The sequence below is a fragment of the Trachypithecus francoisi genome, unplaced genomic scaffold (assembly GCF_009764315.1).
Source record: "Trachypithecus francoisi isolate TF-2019V2 unplaced genomic scaffold, Tfra_2.0 Lachesis_group11, whole genome shotgun sequence".
Lineage (NCBI taxonomy): Eukaryota > Metazoa > Chordata > Mammalia > Primates > Cercopithecidae > Trachypithecus > Trachypithecus francoisi.
This window is the reverse complement of record NW_022681456.1, coordinates 38,817,532-38,844,466: the sequence shown is the minus strand read 5'-3', so window position 1 is coordinate 38,844,466 and position 26,935 is coordinate 38,817,532. Positions and strand designations below refer to the sequence as shown.

General features: G+C 44.5%; 1 protein-coding gene across 4 annotated transcripts in view; it reads right to left on the bottom strand.

Annotated features, from left to right (window-relative positions):
- Positions 1-1,794: 1,794 nt before the first annotated feature.
- TMCC3 (transmembrane and coiled-coil domain family 3) overlaps positions 1,795-26,935 on the bottom strand; it is a 317,061-nt gene continuing 291,920 nt past the window's right edge. For all 4 annotated transcript variants that reach the window (XM_033221034.1, XM_033221037.1, XM_033221033.1 and 1 more), the window contains exons 2-4: positions 15,205-16,121; positions 12,969-13,104; positions 1,795-6,399 (exon numbers count right to left, since the gene is read on the bottom strand). In XM_033221034.1, the coding sequence (XP_033076925.1) occupies positions 6,097-6,399; positions 12,969-13,104; positions 15,205-16,121 (1,356 nt within the window). In that variant the 3' untranslated portion in view covers positions 1,795-6,096. The remainder of the gene's footprint in view (positions 6,400-12,968; positions 13,105-15,204; positions 16,122-26,935) is intronic.

Sequence of the window (26,935 nt, the reverse complement as noted above, 5' to 3'; positions counted from 1 at the left end):
GTGTCTGAGCTTCCATTCTACCCGCTGATACAGCAGCCCCCTCTCAGCCACGGTGCTGCTTCTGTGGTTTCAGTTACCTGTAGCCCACCAAGATCCAAATATAGCAAATGAAAAATTGCAGAAACAGGCCAGGTGCAGTGGCTCATGCCTGTAATCCTAGCACTTTGGGAGGCCGAGGTGGGTGGGTCACCTGAGGTCAGGAGTTCGAGAGCAGCCTTGACAACATGGTGAAACCCTGTCTCTCCTAAAAATACAAAAACTAGCCAGATGGGGTGGTGCATGCCAGTAATCCCAGCTACTTGGGAGGCTGAGGCAGAGGAATCGCTTGAACCCAGGAGGCGGAGGTTGCAGTGAGCCGAAATCGCACCACTGTACTCCAGCCTGGGTGACAAGAGCTGTTAAAATAAAAAAAGAAAGAAAAATTTGAGAAATAAACAACTGGTAAGTTTAAAACTGTGGGCCATTCTGATCTGGCTGTGTCCTGTACTGTCCCAACTGGGACCTGAATCCTCCCTTTGTCCAGTATATTTATACCGTAGACCAAGCTTGTCCAACCCACAGCCCATGGGCTGCATGCAGCCCAGGACGGCTTTGAATGCGGCCCAATGCAAATTTGTAAACTCTCTTAACACATTATGAGTGTTTTTGTGATTTTGTCTTAGTTCATCAGCTATCGTGTTAGTGCATTTTATATGTGGCCCAAGACAATTCTTCTTCCAATATGGCCCAGGGAAGCCAAAAAACTGGACACACCCGTAGATGCTTCCCGACCGTGAGTCACTTAGCAGCTGTCTTGGTTATAAGATCAACTGCTTCTGCTCAAGTAATCTTTATTTTACTTCAGTACAGTACATGGCCATAATCACTCTAGTTTATTATTAGTCATTAATCTCTTACTGTGCCTCATTTATAAATTCAACTTTATCATAAGTATGTATGTATAAGAAAAATGGTATATACAGGGCTCAGTTGTATCTGAGGTTTCAGGCATCTCCTGAGGATAAACGGGGAATATTGTAGGAATAGCACTGGTATCTGTACCACTGGACTGGTTCATGAGAGTTCACACACAGTGAAATCAAGCGCATTGTAGACACCAAAGCCCCAGACAAACTGGAGACAGCCCACTAAACCGACTGCTGGAGTCAGGCATCTGCTCCCTCCTGTGCTCTGCCCTGTGCCCACCCGGACTGGCATTGCTCTTGTCTCATTCCAGCTCATGAAGGCTCTGCTTTGTCTTCGCCATCACTTCCCCTTTTTCAACACAAGGCCATGTTTGCTAGTATCTTAGCAGGACTGTGAATAAACCACCCTTCTTTCTGTCAGGGCTCAAGCAACGGGCCACACATCGCCAACTTCCTACGATATCGAAGACTTGAGATTCATTTAAAAATTGACTACAGGGGGAGAGAGGGATGAATAGATGGAGCACAGAGGATTTTTAGGGAAGGGAAACTATTCTGTGTGATACTGTAATGGGGGATACATGTAGTCATACATTTGTCCAAACCCACAGAATGACACCACCATGAACCCTAAACTATGAACTGTGGATAATGATGTGTGTCAATGCAGGTTTATTAAGTGTAACAAATGCACCACTCTGGTGGGAAATGTCGCTAATGTGGAGGGGAAGCTATGCCTGTCTGTGGCCAGGGTTCATAAGGGAAATCTCTGTACCTTCTGCTCAATTTTGTCATGAACCTGAAAGTGCTCTAAAACATAAAATCTATTTAAAAAAATTGGTCACACACACACATTTGCTACTAAGATGGGCTCCAACAAATGTGAAAATTTAAGAAATCTACCTCTTTATTTAACACCAAAGCTAACATCAAGTGTCTATTTAAAAAAATAATGGCACCTGCTTTGAATTCATTGATGACACCACAATGGGGTGAAAATCTACAGGGAATTCACAATTTTAGGCTGACATGAAACTAAGTAGTAACTCATCAAATGGAAATTCTGCAACAAGCCTCACAATAAACATTTCCAGTTTCTACTTTCAGAGTTGCTAACTACTGCCTAAACGTATCTTAAACACAGAGCACGTTTTGTTGAAATATTTCTCTTAGGACAAACACAGCAGACATGCTTTAAATAAATTAAAATTGCAACACATAAATCACTCCTAAAACAATCAAGGTGCATTACTTTCTAGCTTCTTATAAATAGAATTGTACTGATTTCAGGAAACTATAGGTTAGTTCTGTTTCATATCTTTTTTTTTAACATCTTATCTAGTTTTGATGTGAATAAGCCAATTTCATTCTTTGCAGTGATTTATCTTTTTAAACCAACTCGTTCCTTTGTGCATATGCTAACTTTAAAACACCTCTTCACATAAGCCCTGAATTTTAAGTGATGCCATTTCTTCCCAACCCCAGCCCACTCCTCAGAATTACAGAAACATGTAAAATAGGTTGTTTAATCACACATGTTCACATGAATAAATATATTTAAATGTTTTTCCAAACCAATACGACTATATCTGGATTCACTGCAAAAACGTTCCCATTCAATGCAAAATAATTTGGCACCATCCCACCAAAAAAGACAAAAGTAATTAGTTGCCTGAGGGAAGCTAGTTCCTCATTATTACTGAGCCCATAATTAAACCTGATATGCTAGAGAAATAGCAAGGCAATAAACACACAGAGTGGGGCAATATTTAAATGAAAACAAGAGTGACAGAGCTAGAAAGAGCGAAAACCACATGAATGCTAATTGATAGAGAAGGATAACAGCCTCCACGGCTGAAATGAAAGACAGAGTTTCAGATTTCCTTCTGTGAACAGCTGACAAGGATCACGCAGGCAAAGAGGCTACTGTGCCAAGCTAGAAACTTGGGACTAATCCCACATTCATTGTCCAAACCCAGCAACGAAGTGCTTTTTTGCTGTTTCACTATGGGTTTCCATTTTTGTTTTTTTTTTTTGGCGGTGGGCGAGGGAGGGTGTTCCGGTTTAATCATATTCAAAGTTTGAACGTGAAATAACCAACTCAAGACCCACAGGACAGTATGTCACCAGATAAACGCAGTGCTAGAATCCAATGTCCAGCATCTACACTCAGGAATGTTTGCTGAGCGACCCAGCGGTGCTTACCCACCCAACAAGCACTTTCATCTTGGGCTTGGCCCAAGATGTTTACCATAAACGAAAGGTGTGGAGAAAGGATTATAGTTGACACACACACAAATTAAATATCCAAATCCAGCATATGTTATAGCTACATCATTATTTTTAATTGTAATATTTCTAAAATGTCATTTAATCTCCTTACGCATTAAAGAGAACAGTGGGAGTATTTGTTCCTTAAGAGAGAATAAACTGCAGAGATTAAGTTTCTTTCGAGTGTATCATCTTATTAAAAAGTACAAAGTTTCATGAACTTTCAACAAGACTGTGAAATAAATATGCCAGGTAGGTTGAGCCTATCGAAGTGAAAACAAGGTTATTTGACATTTAGTGAAAGTCAATGAAAATATGAACTCTTTAAAAGGAATTCATGATCCAGGTAGGAGGATTTAGACCCTACAGTATGTTAGAATAAAGCTAGTTTCTAGCAGGTTCTGTTAACAGCTCCAGACTAGAGGGGACAGAGTGTGCTGCTTTTCATTCTCTTCTCTACTTCTGTCACTGGGGAGAAGATACACGGATCACAGGTCTGAGAAGTGTGCATTAAAGCACATTTGCTAGGCTGCGCACTGGAATGGTGTGGGCTAATGTGAGAATGAGGCCTACATCTTCTTGGACCATCCCAGAGCCCTTCACCTAAGGGTTAGAAATCTCTCATTCTCTAAACTAACAGCAGCACTCAATCCCTGGTGTGTCCAAAGTGGTGCTTGGAAAGATTCACAGATACCAAGAGGGACCCACCCAGGCCCCAGCTTCATTTAGGAGTGTAAGTTACACTTAGCTCTCAGCCCATGCTGAGTCTGATGCCCATAGGTAAAGGGTAATGCTGGCCATTGAAATACAAAAGCTGAAGGAAGCACAACATTCTCTCTGCCTCCCTGCCTTGCACTTGGATTCTTTATCTGTCCCCTGGACTTGAACGATCAGTGTATACACATCAACGTGGGAGACCGGGGGAGTCTGACAATGAAAGCAGAGACAGCCATGAGATGGGGGTGGGACTGGTAATTCCCTCTTCCCTGAATCCAAAATACTTTATCACCAAAGATTTCATGAAATGACATTTATTGTTTAAAAAAGCATGAGTCTGGAATTAGACAGTGGTGATGGTTGAACAAGTTTGTGAATGTACTAAAACCACTGAATTGCACACTTAAAAAAAAAAAAAGCAAGCTTGAGCTGCATAAGTTCAACTCATACACACTGGACTTTGTACTAAATGCTCAACTATTCCATTCTCTCAGACTATGGCACATTCTGTCACATTTTTTTCCTTCAGGAGATTTCCCTAAGAAGAGCTGTTCGCAAAATATTGCACTTAATTTGAATCCAGGAGACCTGATGTCTTCTGGAAGAAAATGTGCACTCACATGCCTTCCTGCCTGCAGCAGCTGGTGCGAGTGGTGGGACAAGGGGCTCAACAGCAGTTTCCATGAACGTTGTTTACATCTTCCTCTTTGTTATGTACACAGAGACACAGATTTAAAGGAAAGTATCATCTGGGCTGAAGGTGGTGAACGGTATCCCCCAAACAGGGATGTGAACTTTTGAATGCTTTCAGCTCAGAGGCAGTGTGGCCATCCTAGTACCTCAGGACTTACGTTCAGTAAGATGTTAAGAGACGGGGGCAACCTTGGCTCAAACACTGGACTTATTTATTTTACTCTTGCTAGCCGTTCACATCTTGAAAAGGACACTCTCAATCTTCATCCAGGTAAACTGCCCCCACTAATCTAGCCGCCATTCAGTCACACCCCATGTCCTCGTTTCCTCATGCTTTCAGTGTTCTGACACCTCAGTCCACTTTAACTTTAGAGGCTACGATTCCGTCGTCCTTCAAGGAAGAAACTGCAACATGACCATCATTTGTTTTCATGTCGTGAGTAAGCTTTGCAGTCCCTCACAGACTTGTGAATAAAATGAATCACATAAAGTGAATCATATCCTCCAGGCGCTTATCACAATCAAGATTGGCCAAAAACCAGCCAGGCATGGTGGCCTGTGCCTGCAGTCCTGGCTGCTCAGGAGGCTGAGGTGGGAGGATCCCTTGAGGCAAGGAGTTTGCAAGCAGCCTGGGCAATATTTAGCAGAACACTTTCTCAAAAAAAAAAAAAAAAAAAAAGATTTGCCAAAACACAAACCTTCAGAGTAGTGCTCACAGGATTCCAAATTAATGTTAAAGTCACAGTCTGATGAGGGACCTGAAAACATTCCTGCACACTCTGAAGGCTGGGCATTTGCTAGCCAGTTCAGATAAAATCAGGTGTTGGTTGCCTGCGTATGAGAAGGGGAAAGCTCCATTCATAAATCCCTATGTCTTACCATTGAAAGTGTAACAAAACCCCTCAGGTAGACTTGTTGGATAACAGGTGTGTGATAAGATTTCCATCTTACAGGGTCACAAACGACTGACCGCTGTGGACACTGAGTACATGACGGGACCTATGGTTGCCTGGAGACAAGCAGGGTGGATCACACGAGGACCAAAGGCCACAGTGTTTAACACTGCCCAAGCCTGTGGTTCTTCATTCCCTGAATCATGCATATCCTTGCTTTTTATAGGACTCACAGAAAACAACCATTAGCAATTGTGAAGCTCAATTCTGACAGAGACTTAGGAGAGAGACCTCTTTCTTCTGGATCACCAATTACGCCAAGGTCTCAATATACAGAGGTGTACCACGCTGGGCCAGTCAGGTGGGCAGGAAATCGGTCTGATTAAGGCAGTGAGCAAGGTAGGAGAGCTCTGACATAGATTCGTGTTAACGAAGTACAAGGACTGAGTTGGCAACTGCTACCGAGTTAAGAGAATTGTAGTTATGTACACCACACAGCCCTAGTTTTTCTTGCACACGAGTCCGCGCAATCATTCACTGTAAAATTTGGTAGTATGCACAGAGTTCCCTTTAAAAAAAAAAAAATTGAAAGAACTTGAAGGCAGGAACCAGCAGCTTCATCTTGGTATTATTATCCTTTCTATGGCACACAGGATATGGTCCCAGTTTTTACAAAATATAGCAAGAAGAGTCACGGCAAAGAAGGTGCCAAGAATGTGGCAGCGGCTCTTCATCATGGGCGAGACGAACTTCGCGATGGTGGACACACACACTAAGATGACAGTCATGAAGGCCAGGATCACGTTGATGCACTTCCCCAGGAGAACTTTAGCATTCACCGTGTCTGTCTGCAGAGCTTGCTGCTCTTGCTGGTGGAGCTCCAGCTTAGAAATGCGAGTCTGGCAGGATTCCAAGGCTTCCTGTGGGCAAGAGGGACAGCAAGGGTCAAACGGTGTTGGGATCGTGAGCAACATGCGAGTGCTCGCTCAGCTGTACACAAAAGCCCCGGCTCAGAAAGCCCAATGCCCAGGCAGCTGCAAATCCCCAAACTGCTGATGAGGGTGACAGACAAAGATGTGGAACAAGAATTCCAGGCTCACTTTCTCCTGTTGTTCACGAGTAGAAGAGCATGTGTACACAACCACAAAATACCACAAATGAGGAAGTATGGCTAAGTTTTTTGACTTTACCTTTTTTTTTTTGAGACATAGTTACCTTGCTCTGTTGCCAGGCTTGAGTGCAGTAGCATGATCTCAGCTCATTGCAACCTCCGTCTCCTGGGTTCAAGTGACTCTCCTGCCTCAGCCTCCCGAGTAGCTGGGACTACAGGCATGCACCACCATGTCTGGCTAATTTTTGTATTTTTAGTAGAGACGGGGTTTCACCATATTGGCAAGGATGGTCTTGATCTCCTGACCTCGTGATCTGCCCGCCTCATCCTCCCAGAATGCTGGGATTATAGGTGTGAGTCACCATGCCCAGCCTACTTTATCTTTTTTTTTTTTTTTTTGAGACAGAGTTTCACTCTGTTACCCAGGCTGGAGTGCAGTGGCGTGATCTCTGCAACCTCTGCCTTCCAGGTTTAAGTGATTCTCCTGCCTCAGCCTCCTGAGTAGCTGGGATTACAGGTGCATGTCCCCACAGCTAATGTTTGTATTTTTAGTAGAGACAGCGTTTTACCATGTTGGCCAGGCTGGTCTCAAACTCCTGACCTCAAGTGATCTGCCTGCCATGGCTTCCCACAGTGCTGGAATTACAGGCGTGAGCCACCGTGCCCAGCCTGACTTTCCCTATTTTTGAAATAAAGTGATATAAAATATTGGTGCCGGTTGGTGCCATCAGGGACAAAGCAGAGAAGGAGGGAGGTTCCTCTCTGTGACTACTCCACCTTCAGCCAAGGAGTGTGTGGGATCTCCAATGGCCAGTCCTTATTTCCACTGCTCAAAGATTTCATCCATCGGTTAGAGATTGGCAGAGGAAGGCGAGAGAAGGGAGGGGCAGGGACTGGGGCTGGGGCTGACTGCAGGGCAACTGTGCTTTCGCCTGCTCTCTGAACGCAGTGTTACTTAGTATACCATCCGAGGCTATCTCCCTGGATCTCATCCATGCCAAGTCTTCAATTACTAAGGCACAAGATGACTACAACTGGCCTAATCTCTAGGCCAGTTCTCTCTTCTGAGATTGACTCACAGATCTCCGTGCCTCTTTGACATCTCCATTAGAGCTTCTTGAAAGCACCTCAAATGCAACACGTGCAAGTGTGACTTCATGTATTGCAGCTACCCAACACCTGCAGTCAACCCTGTTCCCTTCCAGTGTCCTTCTCAGAGCAGAGCACCATGATCCATCCAGTTCCTCATACCAGAAGCCTAACGTGCATACCCTGACACCCTTCTCATCCAACCCGCCACCCAGCCACAGAGGCAACATCCAGTTTCTAGCTCAATTGGTCTGGTTTTCTCACCACCTGGTCAGCATCCCAATCTAAGTCACTGGGATCTTTTGCCTGCAATAACCTTACACGAATTTCCCTATATATCCTTTTGTTCCCCACCCTCACGAATCCATTTTCCACAGAGCCGCCCAAGTGGTCTTTTAAGGATACATATTTGATATCACTCCTTTTCATAAAACCTTTCCAACCTTTAATATGGCCTTCTGAGGCCTTGCAAGGCCCAGGTTCAGCTCCCGCTCCTCCCTCAATGACTTCATGCCAGCCCGTTGCCCTGTCATAGTGCTCTGGCCTTTTTCAAGTTCTTTTTTTCTTTTAAGAGACAGGGTCTCACTCTGTTGCCCAGGCTAGGGTGCAATGGCACAGTCAGAGCTCATTTCAACCTCAACCTCTGGTCTCCTGCCTCAGCCTCCTGAATGACTGGAATTACAAGTGTGAGCCACCACACCCAGCTTTATTCTAAGTTCTGAAAAGGAGCATAGACTCACCTCAGGGCTTCTGCACATTCAGTACACTCTGCCTGAGATGTGTGCATCCCCCACTCCTTCCCTTCTTCACCCGTGGATCTCCCACTCATTTTTTAGGTCTTGCCTTGATTGCCACACCCTTGGGGAAGCCTTTCCTGATCCATGAGATGAGGTCAAGTCTCCCTTCAGCTCTCCTCCCCAACCATGAGACATATGCTACCTGAGGACAGCACGTGCCACATACTGGCTGAATATGAAAGAGACAGCTAGGTGCCAGTAAGAAAATGTGAGGCTTGACAGGTACAGTGGGGCGTGCCCGTAATCCCAGCGCTCTGGGAGGCCAAGGTGGGTGGATCACTTGAGGTCAGGAGTTCAAGACCAGCCTGGCCAATATGGTGAAACCTCATCTTTACTAAGAAAATATAAAAATTAGCTGGGCATGGTGGCACACACCTGTAATCCCAGCCACTCAGGAGGTTGAGGCAGGAGAATCGCTTGAACCCAGGAGGCGGAGGTTGCAGTGAGCCAAGATTGTGCCACTACACTCCAGCCTGGGCGACAGAGAGAGACGGTTTAAAAAAAAAAAGAAAAAGAAAAAAGTGAGGCTTGAGAGAGAAACCTCCAAGCCTGCTGGGTGTAAAGGATCTAACTAGAGGTAGTACAATATGCCCCCTCTGTTCTAACTCGTGTGCCAATCTGTGTTTGCTCAATTAAAATATAGTCATCTTTTCAGGTTTTAAACAAGCATAATGAGCATAATGGCTCCAAGATTGATTTGCTTTTCTTCTGCTGAATAACTCTATGGGCCAAAGAACAGGTTCTCTGTTACTATAGTAACTTCTATTATACTAGGCTACCAACGAAAAGGATAAAACTTCTTCAGATCTTCACATTCTAGAAAGTGCTGGCTTTCAACAGTAACAGGCATGTACCAGAAATCACGCGTTCTTTTCAACCACTTGGGTCCAAGGTTTCCTCCATTTTAGGCGTAGTACAGAAAAGGTGATGCAACAAGACAAAAGACCAACCTTTTAGGAAAATCCATGAATCTTTGATTATAAGATGAACTACATGTACAAGTAGACCGATCTTAGGATTGTCTTACAACTGCTGTCAATTTTTTTTAACGAAAAGAAAAATCCAAGAAAATTAAGCAGTGAATTGCAAGGAATTTGAGTCACAGCAGCCCGAGTATTCAGCCCCACAATTTTTGGTACGTCCTTGGGTCCAGTCATTCACTTATTGGGGATGATGACCATAAAAAGGGATTACTTGAAATGTTTTTAATAGGGAATTCAGGATTTAAAAAACCACTCAGTTGTTTAAAACGACAAACCCTTGCATCCCTGCAGGCAACAGCCTCTCTGTCTCTGGCAGCCCATTCCCTTTGTGCAACCCTGTCTGTAAGAATAAAACAAATAAGAAATAAAGCTGAAGTCAAAAGGCTCAACTGCTAGAAGCCCTGAGGAACGTGGCTACCCCCAGATGTAAGGAATGGCCAGTATTTATTTTTTGACTGTTTACTATGTGCCAGGCAAAGATTTCAAGACCTTACATGATTATCCCATTTAATCTTCTTGACAACCTTTTGAGGTAGAGCTCATTAATATTTCCATTTTATTGAGGAGGAAACTGAGGCACAGAGCACTAACTCATCCAGGGTCACACAGCATGGGTGAAGAGGGCCAGGATTCTAGCCATCATGGCAGGGAAGGTGCTCCAGTCATTCACACAGATGTCCTCTTTGCACTTTTGAGTGAGAGAGGAAACCAGAAAATGTCGAAATGAACCTCTCTGGATTTTTAAGTTCCCTTTAGGTGGTCCCTCCCCACTTTATCTGTTGTCCTTCACCACTAAAATATGTTTGTTAAAACACAGAAGAACAATATTAATCCAAACTATCCCCTAAATAAGAAAACCATGAATTCATATACCACCCAGTGACACCCGAAACATGCTCTAAAATAGAATGACTTCGTGAAGCAATTGTACTGTTCACTTGGCAACATTTTTATTTGTTTGTTTTCTGGAGACAAGGCCTTGCTCTGTCGCCCAGACTGGAGAGTAGTGGTGCGATCACAGCTCACTGTAACCACAAACTCCTCCCTCCTCAGCCTCTCAAGTAGCTAAGGTTACAGGCACATCACCCTGTTAAGCTAAAATAATTAAAAAAATTTTTTTTCTAATTATGTTGGCCAGGATGGTCTTGAACTCCTGGCTTCAAATGATCCTTCTACGTCAGCCTCCCAAAGTGCTGCGATTACAGGCATGAGCCACTGCACCCCGCCCACCTGGCAACATTTCACATTTAAATGGTTCAAGTTTCTCGAATTAGCCAGTGGTGAAGCGAACTCGCCTAATCTAGAACAGGGCCAGAAACCTCCCAAGTGTCTTTTGAGATGTGGTCTCTGGGGCAGAATTTCCCATCAGCTCCAATGTGCTGGTTCCCAGAATTGTCCAAGTAGGCATCAGGGATTAGCACAGGCTCCGCCCTTAGCAGAGTGGAATAAAATGTGAGCAGTTGAAACTCCAGCTCACACACTGCAGGAGAAAGCGCTATCTTTATGTTTAATTTTCTCCCTTGTAAAGTGGGGCTTGGACTCACAGCCTTCAGCCTTCCTAGAGCTGGAGAAAATGACTACTGTCCACAGAGAAAATCCATAAAAATGAAGCTGGGCATTGCTTGAAGAGTACTTTTTTAAGAGACACAGGGCCTTACTCTGTCAGCCCCTCAGGCTGGAGTGCTTTGGCACAATCACTATAACCTTGAACTCCTGGACTCAAGCCATCCTCCCACCTTGGACTCCTGAGTAGCTGGGACTACAGGTACACACTGCCACACCCAGCTAAATTTAAAAAGTTGTTTTTAGGGATCGAGGGGTCTCACTATGCTGCCCAGGCCGGTCTCGAACTCCTGGCCTCAAGTGATCCTCCTGCCTCAACCTACCAAAGTGCCAGGATTATAGGTGTGAGCCACCAGCCCTGGGCAATTTTTTTTTAAGGCAATCAAGGAACCTGGGGTTGTTTCACTACGTGCTAGGATCACATTAGGTAATACTGGAGCACAACTTTGTTTATATTGATCCCATTAACCTTTCCTTCCATCCACCCAGATCCTACCCACTCCTTCCAGTCCCGCCTTCTCCAGGACATTCAATTACATTCCTTCCTTAAGGATGATTTGCAAGACCTTGTTTAGGCCACTTAACCTCTCTGTGCCTTGGTCTCCATATCTGAGAAGTGGGGATAATAACAGAAACTACCTTAAAGGATTGCTGAGAAGTAAATGGGAAAAAGAGAAACCTGTGAAGTGCCTTGCTAGTATTGAGCATACAGTATGCACTGAAGTGCTTTAATTTCTTACAAATACGAATGCTATTATTATTATTTTATTTATTTATTTTTTGAGACAGACTCTCGCTCTGTCATCCAGGCTGGAGTGCTGTGGTGCAATCTCAGCTCATTGCAACCTCTGCCTCCCAGATTCAAGCGATTCTCCTGCCTCAGCCTCCTAGTAGCTAGGACTACAGGCGCGTGCCACCACGCCCGACTAAATTTTTGTATTTTTAGTAGAGATGGGGTTTCACCGTGTTAGCCAGGATGGTCTCGATCTCCTGACCTCGTGACCTGCCCACCTTGGCCTCCCAAAGTGCTGTGAGCCACCGCGCCCGGCCATGTGAATGCTATTATTTTATAGATGAGTGAATAGGCTCAAGTCTTACTCAGGGCCACACAACTGATACGGCAGACGTGGGACTGAACATGGAAATGTTTTGCCACTAAATGACTGATTGCTCCCACAGTCCACAGCTTGCTGGGCACCATATGGCTAAATTTCTGTGGCTCACAGCGTCCGTGTCATGTAACTTGGCCCATGTTTGTGCTGTCTTGAGTTCTTTGGCAGCTGTACTATCCCACACTCTCCACCTAGGCAGTGAGCTTCTTGAAGCCAGAGTTTGTCTCCTATTTTCACATTTTACAGTTTTGGTGGTGATGGGCTTGGGGTGGATAATAAATACTTGTTAATTGATTTAGGCAGAAAGTATAAAGAATATGGTCTCTTTGCCAGGCACGGTGGCTCACACCTGTAATCCCAGCCCTTTGGGAGGCTGAGGTGGGTGGATCACCTGCGGTCAGGAGTTTGAGACCAGCCTGGTCAACATGGTGAAACCTCGTCTCTACTAAAAATACAAAAAAATTAGTCAGGCGTGGTGGTGTGTGCCTATAGTCCCAGTTACTCGGGAGGCTGAGGCAGGAGGATCGCTTGAACCCAGGAGGCAGAGGTCGCAATGAGCCGAGATCACCCACTGCACTCCAGCCTGGGCAACAGAGCAAGACTCATCTCAAAAAAAAAAAAAGAAAAAGAAAAAAAGAATATTGTCTTTTTACTTACTAATGTCTACAACATGAACTAGTGGGGTTTACATGGTGCAGAGAAAATGTGCAGAGAAAACATTTTGTCCCATGTGCCAGAAACCCTCTAGGACTTAGGCATAGACATTTAGACTGTAAAATGAATTAAGGCCAGGGAAGAGCCCAGGTCTGTGTCTAATCACAAAGAGAAAGGTACCTGGATGTCCCGTGAGCGCTCGTAGGCCTGGTAGGCCACCTTCTCCTCAATGCTGGCCAGCTCCTGCTTCAGGTTGGCCGTCTCATGCTGATGCAGGTCCGTCAGGTCATGCAGCTGGTCCTCCAGTCGCTCATACCTTTAAAAGAGAGGAGCCGATTCCGACTGTGACATTTCACAGCACACTGCGGGACGATGTCCTTTTCATTTTCCTGCGCCAGTACCTTTTGGCTTGCTCTCATCCCCCTGATGGGCTGTTTTTCCAAAAGAGTAAGGTTAAGCTGTGGGAAATGAGTTTTTGGAAAACACTGAGTCCCAGCTCTGGAAAGATCCAGTCTCTGGGGTCTTGACTCTCCATCCTTGCCACTGGCGGTGCACACGGGTCAGACTAGCACCTTAGCTAGCTGCAGTGACCTCAAGATAGAGCTCATCAGCTGATGCATTCGCCAGGGCCAGGCAGGAGACAGGGCTCTGTGGGATCCTGCTAAAGGAGAGCCAGGACCTCTGGTGTCTGTGGTGCCTTCTCCCTCTTCTGCTCTGACACTGTTGTTGGGGTTCATGGCCAGAGAACCCACAGGGTTTAGTATCACCTTCTACTCTGGAGTCAACTCTACTATTTCCCAGCACGCAAACACGCACTGATTATGGATTTCAGCTCTTGGAACCTAAGTGACAATACAAAATTAAGCTTATTACAAATTATAGCTGGTTCACCATACGGTGTTTCAAAATGTCCAAATCTAGGCCAGGTGCGGTGGCTCAAGCCTCTAATCCCAGCACTTTGGGAGGCCGAGGTGGGTGGATCACGAGGTCAGGAGATCAAGACCATCCTGGCTAACATGGTGAAACCCCGTCTCTACTAAAATACAAAAAACTTAGCCGGGCGTGGTGGCGGGCTACTGTAGTCCCAGCTACTCAGGAGGCTGAGGCAGGAGAATGGCGTAAACCCAGGAGGCGGAGCTTGCAGTGAGCCGAGATCGCACCACTGCACTCCAACCTGGGTGAACAGAGCGAGACTCCGTCTCAAAAAAAAAAAAAAAAAAAGTCCAAATCTAAAGGAACAGAAGTACAAAGATTCTCATTCCTGTGCCCTGCCCCTTTCACTGAAGATGATTTTTCTCATATTTGAAACCTCAGCCGGGTGCAGTGGCTCACGCCTGTAATCCTAACACTTTGTGAGGCCAAGGTGAGTGAATCACCTGAGGTCAGGAGTTGGAGACCAGTCTGGCCAACATGGTGAAACCTCGTCTCTACTAAAAATATACAAATTAGCTGGGTGTGGTGGCGGGTGCCTGTAATCCCAGCTACTTGGGAGACTGAGGCAGGAGAATTGCTTGAAACCGGAAGGCGAGGTTGCAGTGAGCCAAGACTGCACCACTGCACTCCAGCCTGGGAGAAAGAGTGAAAACTCCATCTCAAACCCCTCTGCCCGTCAACAACAACAAAGAAACATCACATAAGGACTTCAAGATTGATGTACCAAATAAAATTAACTTTGTTGGGTAATGCATAAGTGTTTTTTACTTGATAGTTGTTATAGAGGGAAATCAAATACAGAACTCTGAATCAGTGTAATGACACTATAAGTCCACTGAATCAGAATCTTACGATGCATGTGAGTCATTGCCTGTATCTGATAATTTAAGGGACCCACACATAAATCCTTCTCTAAATTGTCAGCTAAAGGCCACAAATTATAAAACTTAGAATCATGAAGGACGGAATTGTTGGGTATCCCTTATCTGAAATGCTTGGGACCAGAAGTGTTTCAGATTTTGATTTTTATCAGATTTTGGAATATTTGCATATACATAAGGAGATACCTCAAAAATGGGACCCAAGTCTAAAGACACTATTCGTTTCCTACGCACCATGAACACACAGCCTGAAGGTAAAAGTGTACCGTATTTTAAATAATTTTGTGCCTCAAGTTTGTGTTTGTATTTGTGGAATTTTCCAGTTGTGGTGTTGTATTGACACTCCAAAAGTTTCAGATTTTGGAACATTCTGGATTTCAGATTTGCGGAAGAGGGATGTATCAATACATTAGGGATGTACTGATTGCTAGATGCCTTTTAATCCATATCCATATTTGTTGAAAATACAACCATAAAGCATTCTCATTTCAAGCAGACAATCTCTCTGCAGTAACTCATCCTTCTAAAAAGAATGCTACACCTATCACGTACCCACTAAAATTAAAAATTAAAAGACATGCCAGTAGAATACTGTGAAATACCTGTATCTTTCCTCTTGCAGGGTCTGGGAAATAAAACCATATTCTCTCTTAAACTGCACCTTCAGCGCCTCGATGTCCTCAGCCAGTTGAGCTTGGGTATCCTTGATCTCCCTCAGTTCCTCCAGGATCACGGCGAGCTTCCCCTGGCTGTCCAGCGTGCTGGCTCCACCAGCCCCGAACGACTGGTTTCCGTTACTGTCGGCCGAGCCTGACGTGCCGCTCGAACATTCATCATCACTGCCATACTTGGGTTTGTTCACGATGGTAGCGCTGCCCCCGTAGGCCCTGGCACTCGCCTCTGGCCTAAACTCCTCTAAGGAATTTTTCAAGTGAGCAATGTTGTCGGCGCTGCCAAATTTATTCCGGATCAGGTTGGCAAACTCTCTGGACTTATTGAAAACAAACACAGGTGGAGTGAGCGAGACCCCAGGCATGCCCGATTTGCTGCTCTCCATGCAATGGGGGGCAGTTCGAGATTTCACGTGGGCATCTTTCAAAGAGCGATGTATATCCTTCAGGTGGTCTTTGGAAATGTCCTTGGAGCTCCTGGAGGCTCCATTCTGCTCGATCTCTCTGAGCTTTCGATGATACTGCTCTAACTTCTTCTGCAGCTGGGCGATGGAGTGAGCTGATTTCTGATTCTTCTTCTCAAAGACTTGCTTGATACGTCCCGCCTGCTGCTTGTCCGCGCTGTTCACTAGTTTCAGATACTCTGCAACGTTCCCATCGCGCGATGTTTGCTCAATTTTTATCTGCTCTGTTACCTTTAGAATTTTTTGCTTCAGGCTGTCTGCAGTGAGTTTGACCTTGTGGAAGTCCAGGACGCCATCTGGTACATCAAAGTTGAGGTTGGTGTCTGACCCCCCCCGGCGTATGTTCAGCGGCAGGCTTAAGGTATTCATGTCATGACGTTCTACCTGAAAGAGACAGGAAAGAAGCACATGAAAATTTGAAGTCAAAGAGATAATTACTGTGATAGAATCTGTGCACATACAAGATACATACATTAAGTCCCAGATTTTCAAACTACAAGTGTCACAGGATAAAGCAACCGTGCTGTCCCCTCCAGTTGAACATAGGGGTGGCCTGGCTCCTTCCTGCATCCATCGACACTAAGTAGCTGTGAGATTTGGATCTCCCAGGGTATCCACTTTTTTGTGTGATGAGACAGTAACCTGGCTCCCAGGGTAGAAAATGCAAAATAGAATGAGGTCACCAGTCAGTCCTGGTTTCCCAAAGTGCCCAGGTAACTGGGATGCCTGCCACGCCCCATTCACTGGGAACTTCACCACTATGGGGAACACATCCAACTCAGAACTCACTCACTTAATAGAAGGAGAATCTTTAAAAAAAAAAGAAAGATGGGGAAAAAATAGGAAAAAATATACGAGCAGGTACATCCATCAAACAAGAACATTATTTTCTTAATGGAATCATTAAATAGATGTGATACAATAATACGGTCTAAGATTAACTTTAATAACTGGGTAATACAACAGTATTTATATATGGAAACAACCCCAAACCACACCACAGTGATATTAAAAAGAAATAGAAAAGGGGCGGGGGGCTGGGTAAAGTGGCTCACACCTGTAATCCCAGCACTTTGGGAGGCCCAGACAGGTGGATCACCTGAGGTCAGGAGTTTGAGACCAGCCTGGCTAACATAGTGAAACCCCATCTCTACTAAAAAATACAAAATTAGTCGGGCGTGGTGGCAGGCACCAGTGATCCTAGCTACTCGGGAGGCTGAGGCAGGAAAATCACTTGAACCCGGAAGGTGAAGGTTGCAGGGAGCCGAGATCACGCCACTGTACTCTATCTAGACTGGGCAAGAGAGTGAAACTCTGTCTCAAAAAAATAATAATAAAATAATGATAAAACTCAGACCACATAAAACAGCTTTCTCATTCAAGGGCCATTTAGGGAAAAGAACTGCAAGGCAGCGTTGAGTTTCCTGGTGAAGCAGGTGGCAAGTTTGTGCTCTAAAAGGAAAACGCAGAAGCAGATCATATGCCAGGGTCCATGGATGTCTCTCATGGCTTGTCTCACTTCATTACCATGCCAGACAAAGAACATACTAGATTCATAAACATGTAGAAACCGAGGGGTAAAGCCAGGATTTGAATCCAAGTCATCCTAACTGTAATCCTCTTTCCATGTCAGGTCACTCCATTGTTGATACCCCCGGAGGATGAAAAACAGCTCTTTGTAGAGTTCAAACACAATCTACAAACAATTCTTAAGATCCAAACTGAAGCATCTCATTTGTCAATATCCCTTTGATTAGAATAATGACTTGATATACAGTCTTAATAGAAATCAAATGAGAAGCAAGACAATATTCAGTATGTTACCTTATTTTAAGGAATTAGTGGGTTGATACCAAAAAAATTAGTAAAAAATTAATGAATCTCACACTCAGTGATATGATTTGGATCTGTGTCCCGATCCAAATCTCATGTTCAACTGTTCCAATCCCCAATGTTGGAGGCGGGGCCTGGTGGGAGGTGATTGAATCATGGGGACGGATTTCTCATGAATGGTTTAGCATCATCCCTCTGCTGCTGTTCTCATCGTAGTGAATCCTCGTGAGATCTGGTTGTTTAAAAGTGTGTAGCACCTCCCCTCTCTTGCCCGCATCCTCCTGCTTTCGCCATGGGAAGTGCCTGCTCCTGCTCTGCCTTCCACCATGAGTAAAAGCTCCCTGCAGCGTCCCCAGGACCAGATGAAGCCATGCTTCCTGTACAGCCTGCAGAACCGTGAGCCAATTAAACCTCTTTTCTTATAAAGTATCAGGACTCAGGTATTTCTTTATAGCAATGTGAGAACAGACTAATGCACTGAGTGATCCAGACTCGAATATGGACCATATCCAGCAATGGGTACTAACACTTCACCACATAATAAATCCTGCCCAGTGCTTTCTTCCAGAGGAGGGAGCACAGCAGCACAGTGGGACACCATCCCAGATGGGCGGGTCAGGCCTCCTCCACAACTTACAAACATTCGTTAGCATTAGCTCTTAGCCCCTCTTTTCCAATGCACAATTTTGTCATTAATTACAGACACTGGTTGCTTTATCTGGCAGAGAAGCACCATATAGGAAAAGCTGGAAGGAAGCAAATGCCCAATCGCTACAAGACTAGAAAACAGGATATATGAAAAAAGGATAAAAAAGTTGTGACTTCACTTGGTCAAGAGGGAAGGATGGGGATAGGGAATAAAGAAGGTATAAAATACTCTTTAAGTCCTAGAGGGTCGACCACAGGAAGCTCAAGGAATCTATGTACCTGTGGCTCATGAGTGGACCTGAACAGGAACAGGTTCAAATTATAGCAACAGAGAATGCACGAAACTTAGAAAATGTTTATTTTGGGCAGATAGGTAATTAACGGTAACTGTACAATCACTGAGGCTACAAATTTGATTTTACTGGAGATATTATATCTGATCATGCTACTCTATGTCTTAGAAACTTCCTTTGGCTTCCTAATGGCTACTAAATGAAATAATATAACCTGGCATATCATTTCATTTAGCAGGCATTAGGAAGGGCCTGATGCCCACCTTTCAGGCCTATCTTAAGAATATCTTAAGTGAATCATACAACCTAAATTCCCAGAATGTATATGAATTTTCTATGGATTTTCTCATATGCATGATATTCACAATGCCTGCCACCCATTTAGTTATGTTTATTGAAATCCTACATATCCTTTAAAACCCATTTCAAGGGCCAGGCATGGTGGCTCATGCCTGTAATTCCAGCACTTTGGGAGGCTGAGGTGGGTGGATCATGAGGTCAGGAGATCGAGACCATTCTGGCTAATATGATGAAACCCTGTCTCTACTAAAAATACAAAAAAATTAGCCAGGCACGGTGACGGGCGCCTGTAGTCCCAGCTACCCGGGAGGCAGAGGCAGGAGAATCGCTTGAACCCGGGAGGTGGAGGTTGCAGTGAGCCAAGATGGCGCCATTGCACTCCAGCCTGGGTGACAGAGTGAGACAGCGTCTCAAACAAACAAACAAACAAACCCATTTCAAATGCCCCTTCTGCCATGAAGCTTTTCCTAGTCCTGGTGGAATGCCTCCTCTCCATTTTGTGACATGCCTGTTGCTCTGTGCTTGTCTTGTGGCACTTTCTGACTCCTCCTTTGATCACCACCCATGCACTTTAACCCCCCGCAGACTGCAAGCTCCTTTGGGGAGGCATGATGTCATAGCTGTAGCCAACTTGAAGTTCTAGTACTTTCCTAGGAGGCTGTCAGTAAATGTTTGCCTACTGAACCAAAGTGCCATCATTCTTTATTCCAAGGAGTCTACCCTGGAATCATTTAAGACACATTTCCATTGAGCCAAAAAATAACCTCAGAAGTTGTGCTGGCATAGCCCTGACAATTCCAGGTGAAGATAGTTTCCCAATACCTGGATAATAAATCCGGCACCATTTGAAACCGATTCAACTAAACAGAGATTTTTTCCGAGTATCAATGTGCAACAAGATACACAAATACAAATAAGGTCTTTTAAACTTAACTGAAGCACAATTTATACTCAGAAAAGAGCACATTAAATAAGTACAAAGTGAAATAAGTACTCGATGAATTTTTACAAACTGAACACAATGTGTGACCAGCAGCCAGTTAAAAAAATAGAACAGGCCGGGCGTGGTGGCTCACGCCTGTAATCCCAGTACTTTGGGAGGCCAAGGAAGGTGGATCACAAGTTCAGGAGATCGAGACCATCCTGGCTAACACGGTGAAACCCCGTCTCTACTAAAAATACAAAAAAATTAGCCAGGCACGGTGACGGGCGCCTGTAGTCCCAGCTACCCGGGAGGCAGAGGCAGGAGAATCGCTTGAACCCGGGAGGTGGAGGTTGCAGTGAGCCAAGATGGCGCCATTGCACTCCAGCCTGGGTGACAGAGTGAGACAGCGTCTCAAACAAACAAACAAACAAACCCATTTCAAATGCCCCTTCTGCCATGAAGCTTTTCCTAGTCCTGGTGGAATGCCTCCTCTCCATTTTGTGACATGCCTGTTGCTCTGTGCTTGTCTTGTGGCACTTTCTGACTCCTCCTTTGATCACCACCCATGCACTTTAACCCCCCGCAGACTGCAAGCTCCTTTGGGGAGGCATGATGTCATAGCTGTAGCCAACTTGAAGTTCTAGTACTTTCCTAGGAGGCTGTCAGTAAATGTTTGCCTACTGAACCAAAGTGCCATCATTCTTTATTCCAAGGAGTCTACCCTGGAATCATTTAAGACACATTTCCATTGAGCCAAAAAATAACCTCAGAAGTTGTGCTGGCATAGCCCTGACAATTCCAGGTGAAGATAGTTTCCCAATACCTGGATAATAAATCCGGCACCATTTGAAACCGATTCAACTAAACAGAGATTTTTTTCCGAGTATCAATGTGCAACAAGATACACAAATACAAATAAGGTCTTTTAAACTTTAACTGAAGCACAATTTATACTCAGAAAAGAGCACATTAAATAAGTACAAAGTGAAATAAGTACTCGATGAATTTTTACAAACTGAACACAATGTGTGACCAGCAGCCAGTTAAAAAAATAGAACAGGCCGGGCGTGGTGGCTCACGCCTGTAATCCCAGTACTTTGGGAGGCCAAGGAAGGTGGATCACAAGTTCAGGAGATCGAGACCATCCTGGCTAACACGGTGAAACCCCGTCTCTACTAAAAATACAAAAAATTAGCCAGACGAGGTGGCGGGTGCCTGTAGTCCCAGCTACTTGGGAGGCTGAGGCAGGAGAATGGCGTGAACCCGGGAGGCGGAGCTTGCAGTGAGCCGCGATCACCCCACTGCACTGCAGCCTGGGCGACAGAGCGAGACTCCATCTCAAAAGAAAAGAAAAGAAATAAAACAGAAGCCTCCCTTGTGTCCCAACGACATCACCTCCACCTCCAGGGGCAACCATGATCCTCACTTCAAACAGCATACATTAGTTCTACCTGTTGTATACATGTATTCTTCTTGTCATTTTTCACTCAGCACTGTTTGTGAGTTTCATAAGAACTTGTTTCCGCCCTCCTGGAGCTCACAGATAAGATGAGATTAAGTTATTTAAAATCTGATTGGCATTCTCTATTGAGAAGTCCACAACAACATCTAGAGGTAGAAAGGTTTTCATCCTTGACCTTACCAAACCAAGCAGTAAGTCAACATCTGTTCTTACTCCTTTAATTCTTAACTGCACCAGGGCTGGTCATCCAACTCTGAGTCTCAAGCAAAGCCTCATGCTCTCACAGACCTCTCGTTACAGGACAGCCTTGTATGCACAGGATATGCACAAATGGCCAAATGACTTTTGACTGACTTTACGATTTAACAATGCTTGGCATGTTCTCAAGAGTCCAGGTTGGAGAAAGCAACAGCATTTAAAGCCCCAAATCAATCAATCTTACTGCCTGTCAGCAAATCTCAGTTAAAAATGTTTGATGAGGGTATAAAGTTGGAACTATTACAGGCTGCTCCTTTTGCCCTTTTATAACCCTAGCACTGCATGGGATAATTGAGAGACAGCTGTACCCATTGTTGTAAGATGCCTGTAAATTCCCTGAACACAAACTGAAATTACATGTGAGTGCTGGAAGAAAGCTGTCAGAGTCCTCCACCCTTCGTTTAATCCAGACTTGGTACTGACCCTATATAACACACTACACAGCGCAGCTTGGTTTCAGGGTTAGGACGAAGGGAGGACCAAGGTTTCTGATTATCTAGACTCAAGGTACACTGTGTGGATCAGGACACTGTGTTCCTGTTTGGGCGCTGACATTTACTAGGTATGTTTTCTTGGGTAAATTGAGTCACCTCTACGGGCTTCCATTTCTGAATCTATAGAACAAGGAGACAGAACCAGACAATTCAGAACTAATACTGCACAACTCCATCAAATGTAATCCAAGCTATCATTACTGTGAGACAGTACTGTATCATAAGAAGACCAAGGGCTCTGGAAACAGACTGCTTTGGTTTCCATCTTGGCACCACTCTTAAGAGCTGTGTGACCTTGGAAAAATGACTTAGCCACTCTGTGCCTCAGTTTCTCTTCTGAAAAATGGAGATAATGATTCTTCAAAGAGTTGTGAGGAATAAATGAGAAAATGTATGTAAAGCGGTCACCTCTTCAAGTGTGACCTCCTGGCACACCGAACGGTTTCAACAAATGTTTATTACTGTTAGCATTTCAATTCCATTCTAAAATGTACCTAAATTCAATTTCATTTAAAAATGTACGTAAAAACTGAAAGGGAAACAAACTCCGAAGTGTTAACAGTGCTGACCTTTGCACTGTGGGGTTATGGGGCGGCATTCTTTCGTATTTTCAAGTTTTTAAAAAATAAAATGTATTACTGTTTTGGCAGAAAAGATTTTGCTTTTAAGAATGACTACTAGACTCTTTCAATTCTTCCAGAATACTTGGCTGTTATTACTTTAGATGAAAGGCAGAACCGCCTACTGAAACGCCATTCCTAATTGTGTTTTCTTTCTGGCAGCGGAGACATTTCCACTGTCACCCCAGTGCTCTGGAACAAAGGCTGAGGAAAAGCCTGAGTCCCGGACAGACGTCAAAATCTAACCCTGCGCCACCTCTGCAATCAACCAGGCCTCCAGTACAACACACCAAGCTAGCTCACCTTACTCACTAGACGCAGGCACAGCAACTTGGTCATGACCAGCATGGCTTGGACACACTGTGCAGGATTCACGGAAGGCTGTCTCCCAACACACTCTGTATTAACCTGCTAAAGCTCCAGAGGGAGATGAACCAAAAGGGAAGGGTACCAACACAGAGGCACTCAACCCTCCATCAAACAGAACTAGAATGGGGGCCTCCTGTGGACCCCGGAACGACAGGGACTGTGGCAGGAGTGAGTCCTCTGAGGTTCTGGAGGCCACAGAGTAGCCAGAATGTGTAGGGATGCAGAGCTATCAGAACAATGTGACAGATGACAACTGCCTGCTTAGTCTCAAGGCTAAATACAATGAACCTTTGCTTAAAGAAAGGCTGTTTGAGCCTCAGGCATTATAAGAAAAGGGTCAGATCCTTCAAATGGGCTGGCATTTCCAAGGCAACAGGTATTCCCAAGTACATGTGAGTGAAGATTTATGCACAGGTCCACAAGGACCTGCATGTTCAATACTTGAAGGCTTTTACACGTCTTCGTGGCCTTGGTATATAAGTCAGTATCACTGACATTTTTAACTATTAATCATTTTAGCTGAACTCTATTTCAGGTCTAGAGTCTAGGCAAACCTTGTCCAACCCACGACCCACCATGGCTTTGAATGCAGCCCAACACAAATTCATAAACTTTTAAAAATCAGTATGAGACTTTTTGTTTGTTTGCTTTTTGAGACAGTCTTACCCCGTCACCCAGGTTGGAGTGCAGTGGCGGAATCTCAGCTCACTGCAACCTCCGCCTCCTGGGTTCAAGTGATTCTCCTGCCTCAGCCTCCCGAGTAGCTGGAACTAAGGCACATGCCATCACACCCAGCTAATTTTTGTATTTTTAGTAGAGATGGAATTTCACAATGTTGGCAAGGCTGGTCTCGAACTCCTGACCTCAGGTGATCCGCCTGCATTGGCCTCCCAAACTGCTGGGACTGCACGTGTTAGCGACCACACTTAGCCAGTATGATACTTTTGTTTTTTTAAGCTCATCAGCTATTGTCAGTGTTAGTGTATGTTATGTGTTGCCCAAGACAGTTCTTTTTATTCCAGTGTAGCTCAGGGATGCTAAAAGATTAGAAATCCCTGGTCTATGCTGCTCCTATGATACGCCACCCAGAATGTGCTAGGCTTTGCCATCGTATTAAAGTCAAAATCTCAGTGGCTATAAAAGGCTTATTCCGTGCAAATGCTAAAAAGTTGGCTGTGAGTCAGTGGGGAGACCCGGGGCCTCTACCATCTGGACATTCTCTAAAAGAGATACTTTCTCCACTCATTACACTGACCCTACCTAACTTCTAGGGGACAGGGAAGTTTAATCCTATTACAAGCCCAGGAGGTAAAATATCATGTTAGTGACACGTGTGGTACCTTTCTTAATTGTTAAAAACTCTCTGAGGTAGGTTCTACTATTATTACTACTTTATAAACTAGTCACAGAGAAGTTAAGTAAATTGCCTGGGGGCACACAGCCAGTAACCGGCAGAGCCAGGCTGGAAATTCAGGCTGTCTGTCTCCAGTGCCTACCTGCCTAACAATGACTGAATACTTTTATTGTGAGTCAGGCACTGCGCTAAAGATTTTTTTATGCATTCATATATTCTTCACACCAAGGCTTTTATGAAAAACCCAAGGCTTGTAAAGGGTATGTTTCTTGAAGTCCATGAATAATAAATAGCTTAGGTGGGGCTCAACTCAGGTTTATGAAATATGCAAGACTTAGCAAGATTTGTACCAGCTCAGCCCCAGATCCTGTGAGAACCTCTGTAATGCCCTTAACATGGTCATCCATTGTATGGATAATCTGGGCTTGGTTTAGACTACTCTGTCAGAAAATTCTCCCTCAGGCTGAACTTGAAATAATCATGGATGTAACTTTGTGTCCACAGCACTGGTGTAGCTTCCTGGAGCCACACCAATCAGGTTTGATACGGTCTATAAAATCCACTTTTTTTTTTTTTTTTTTTTTTTTTTTTGGAGACAGAGTCTCTCTCTGCCACCCAGGCTGGAGTGCAGTGTCGCGATCTCGGGTCACTGCAACCTCCGATGTTTAAGCAATTCCCCTGTCTCGGCTTCTGGAGAAGCTGGGATTACAGGTGAGTCCCACCACGCCCAGCTAAATTTTTTTTTTTTTTTTTTAGAAGAGACGGGCTTTCACCATGTTGGCCAGGCTGGTCCTGAACTCCTGGCTTCAAGTGATCCACTTGGGTCCATATTCTAAAACATAAACAGTGATTTGGTCCAAATAACTTTATGAAGATAAAAAAAAAAAGCTTACTGCTAGTATTGGAACAATGCCTACGCACTTATAATCACTAAGAGAAGAGAGAGAATGAGATAAAAGCAGAAGATAAAAATAAAAGATAAAGGACCTCTGGAGAAAGAACCCCTGTCCCTAAGTGCCTAGGGAGTGAGGGGTTCATACCTGCCCACGTGGGAAAAGGCGAACAGCAGAAAAACCCTGATCTGCCTGGAGGGAAGGGAGGGCGCCCTTCTCTATACTGGCTGATACAGCTGGGAGACCAAGGTACTGCTCAGCATGGACCCACAGCGGGGTACCTTTGTGTATTCTCCCAAAAGAACAGGAGCTTTTCTATCAGAAACTAGAAGGGTTGTGTCCTCACGCTTCCGGAGACTGGAGTTGCTCGCGTGTTCTCGCGAGAGGCGGGAGAGGGCGCAGAGTTTGAAACATATCAGACGATGCGGACCAGCAACAAACTACCAACACTGGAGAGGAGCCCCTGGAGGTTACTGGGCTCAGCCTAGATGAGCGAGTTTATGTGCAAATGAGAAATGACTGAGAGCTTCAAGGCAGAGCACATGCTTATGATCAACATTTAAATATGATCTTGGAAGATGAGGAAGAAACTGTGACTACTATAGAAATTGATGAAGAAACATATGAAGAGATATATAAATCAAGGAAGCAGATATTCCAATGCTGTTTGTCCAGGGAGATGGTTGTGCTGGCTGCCCCTCCACTGACAGTTGGCTGAAACAATTTGTCCTGTATGGAAAATAGGAGACTTTGTACAGTATCCTTTCTAAATGTATAAGACATTCAAAAGAGAAACCTGCATACATGCTGATATTAAGAAATAATTCTGGGGATTCTCCCACTCCTGAAATGAATTGATTTGCAGATAATTCACAACTTCTTAAGCTAAATGGCATTTTAATTTTTCTAAAGCTCTTCCAATAAATAATGACCATCAAGATGCAGAGCTCTTTTTCAGGACTTGTCTTGCTCTATTATTCTCACAATTTCTGATTTTTTTTCTTTAAATTAAAATTGGCATTTCCTCATAAGAAGAAGAAAAAAGAAATACATTAAGATACAGTGGCTGGGTGCGGTGGCTCACACCTGTAATCTCAGCATTTTGGGAGGGGAGATTGCTTGAGCCTAGGAGTTCGAAACCAGCCTGGACAACATGATGAAACCCTGTCTCTACCAAAAGAAACAAACAAACCCAAAATTAGCCAGGCATGGTGGCATGCACTTGTAATCCTGACTACTTGGGAGGTTGAGGCAGGAGTGTCAGGAGCCTGGGAGAGGGAGGTTGCAGTGAACACGAATCGCGCCACTGCACTCCAGCCTGGCAGCCTGGGAAACACAGGGAGACCCTGTCTCTAAATATATACATATGACACCACCAGTCCATCTTCCTCTTGCTATTCTGGGGTCACATTTGACATGCACTTGCAAAATGTCTAGTCAGAGTCAGTGAACAGGGAACCCAGGGAAGCTAACTGAACCACCAGATCCCCGCATCCTTGCTAACAGAGCTAACCTCTGGAAAAATAACTCCAGAGGCTGGATATTTGGCTCCTTGTCATTTGTTACCAGAAACATATTAATATCTTCATGGGACACCTACACAGAATATTCAATACCTACATGTGCTAGAAGAAAGCTGCACTTTCCCCATGGTGTGCTGGAGAGAAAAAAATCTTAAGGATCTTCATATGGTATCCAGAGGACATTTTATTAGGAGAGTGTCTTAGTACAGTGTTTGTTCTAATTTGT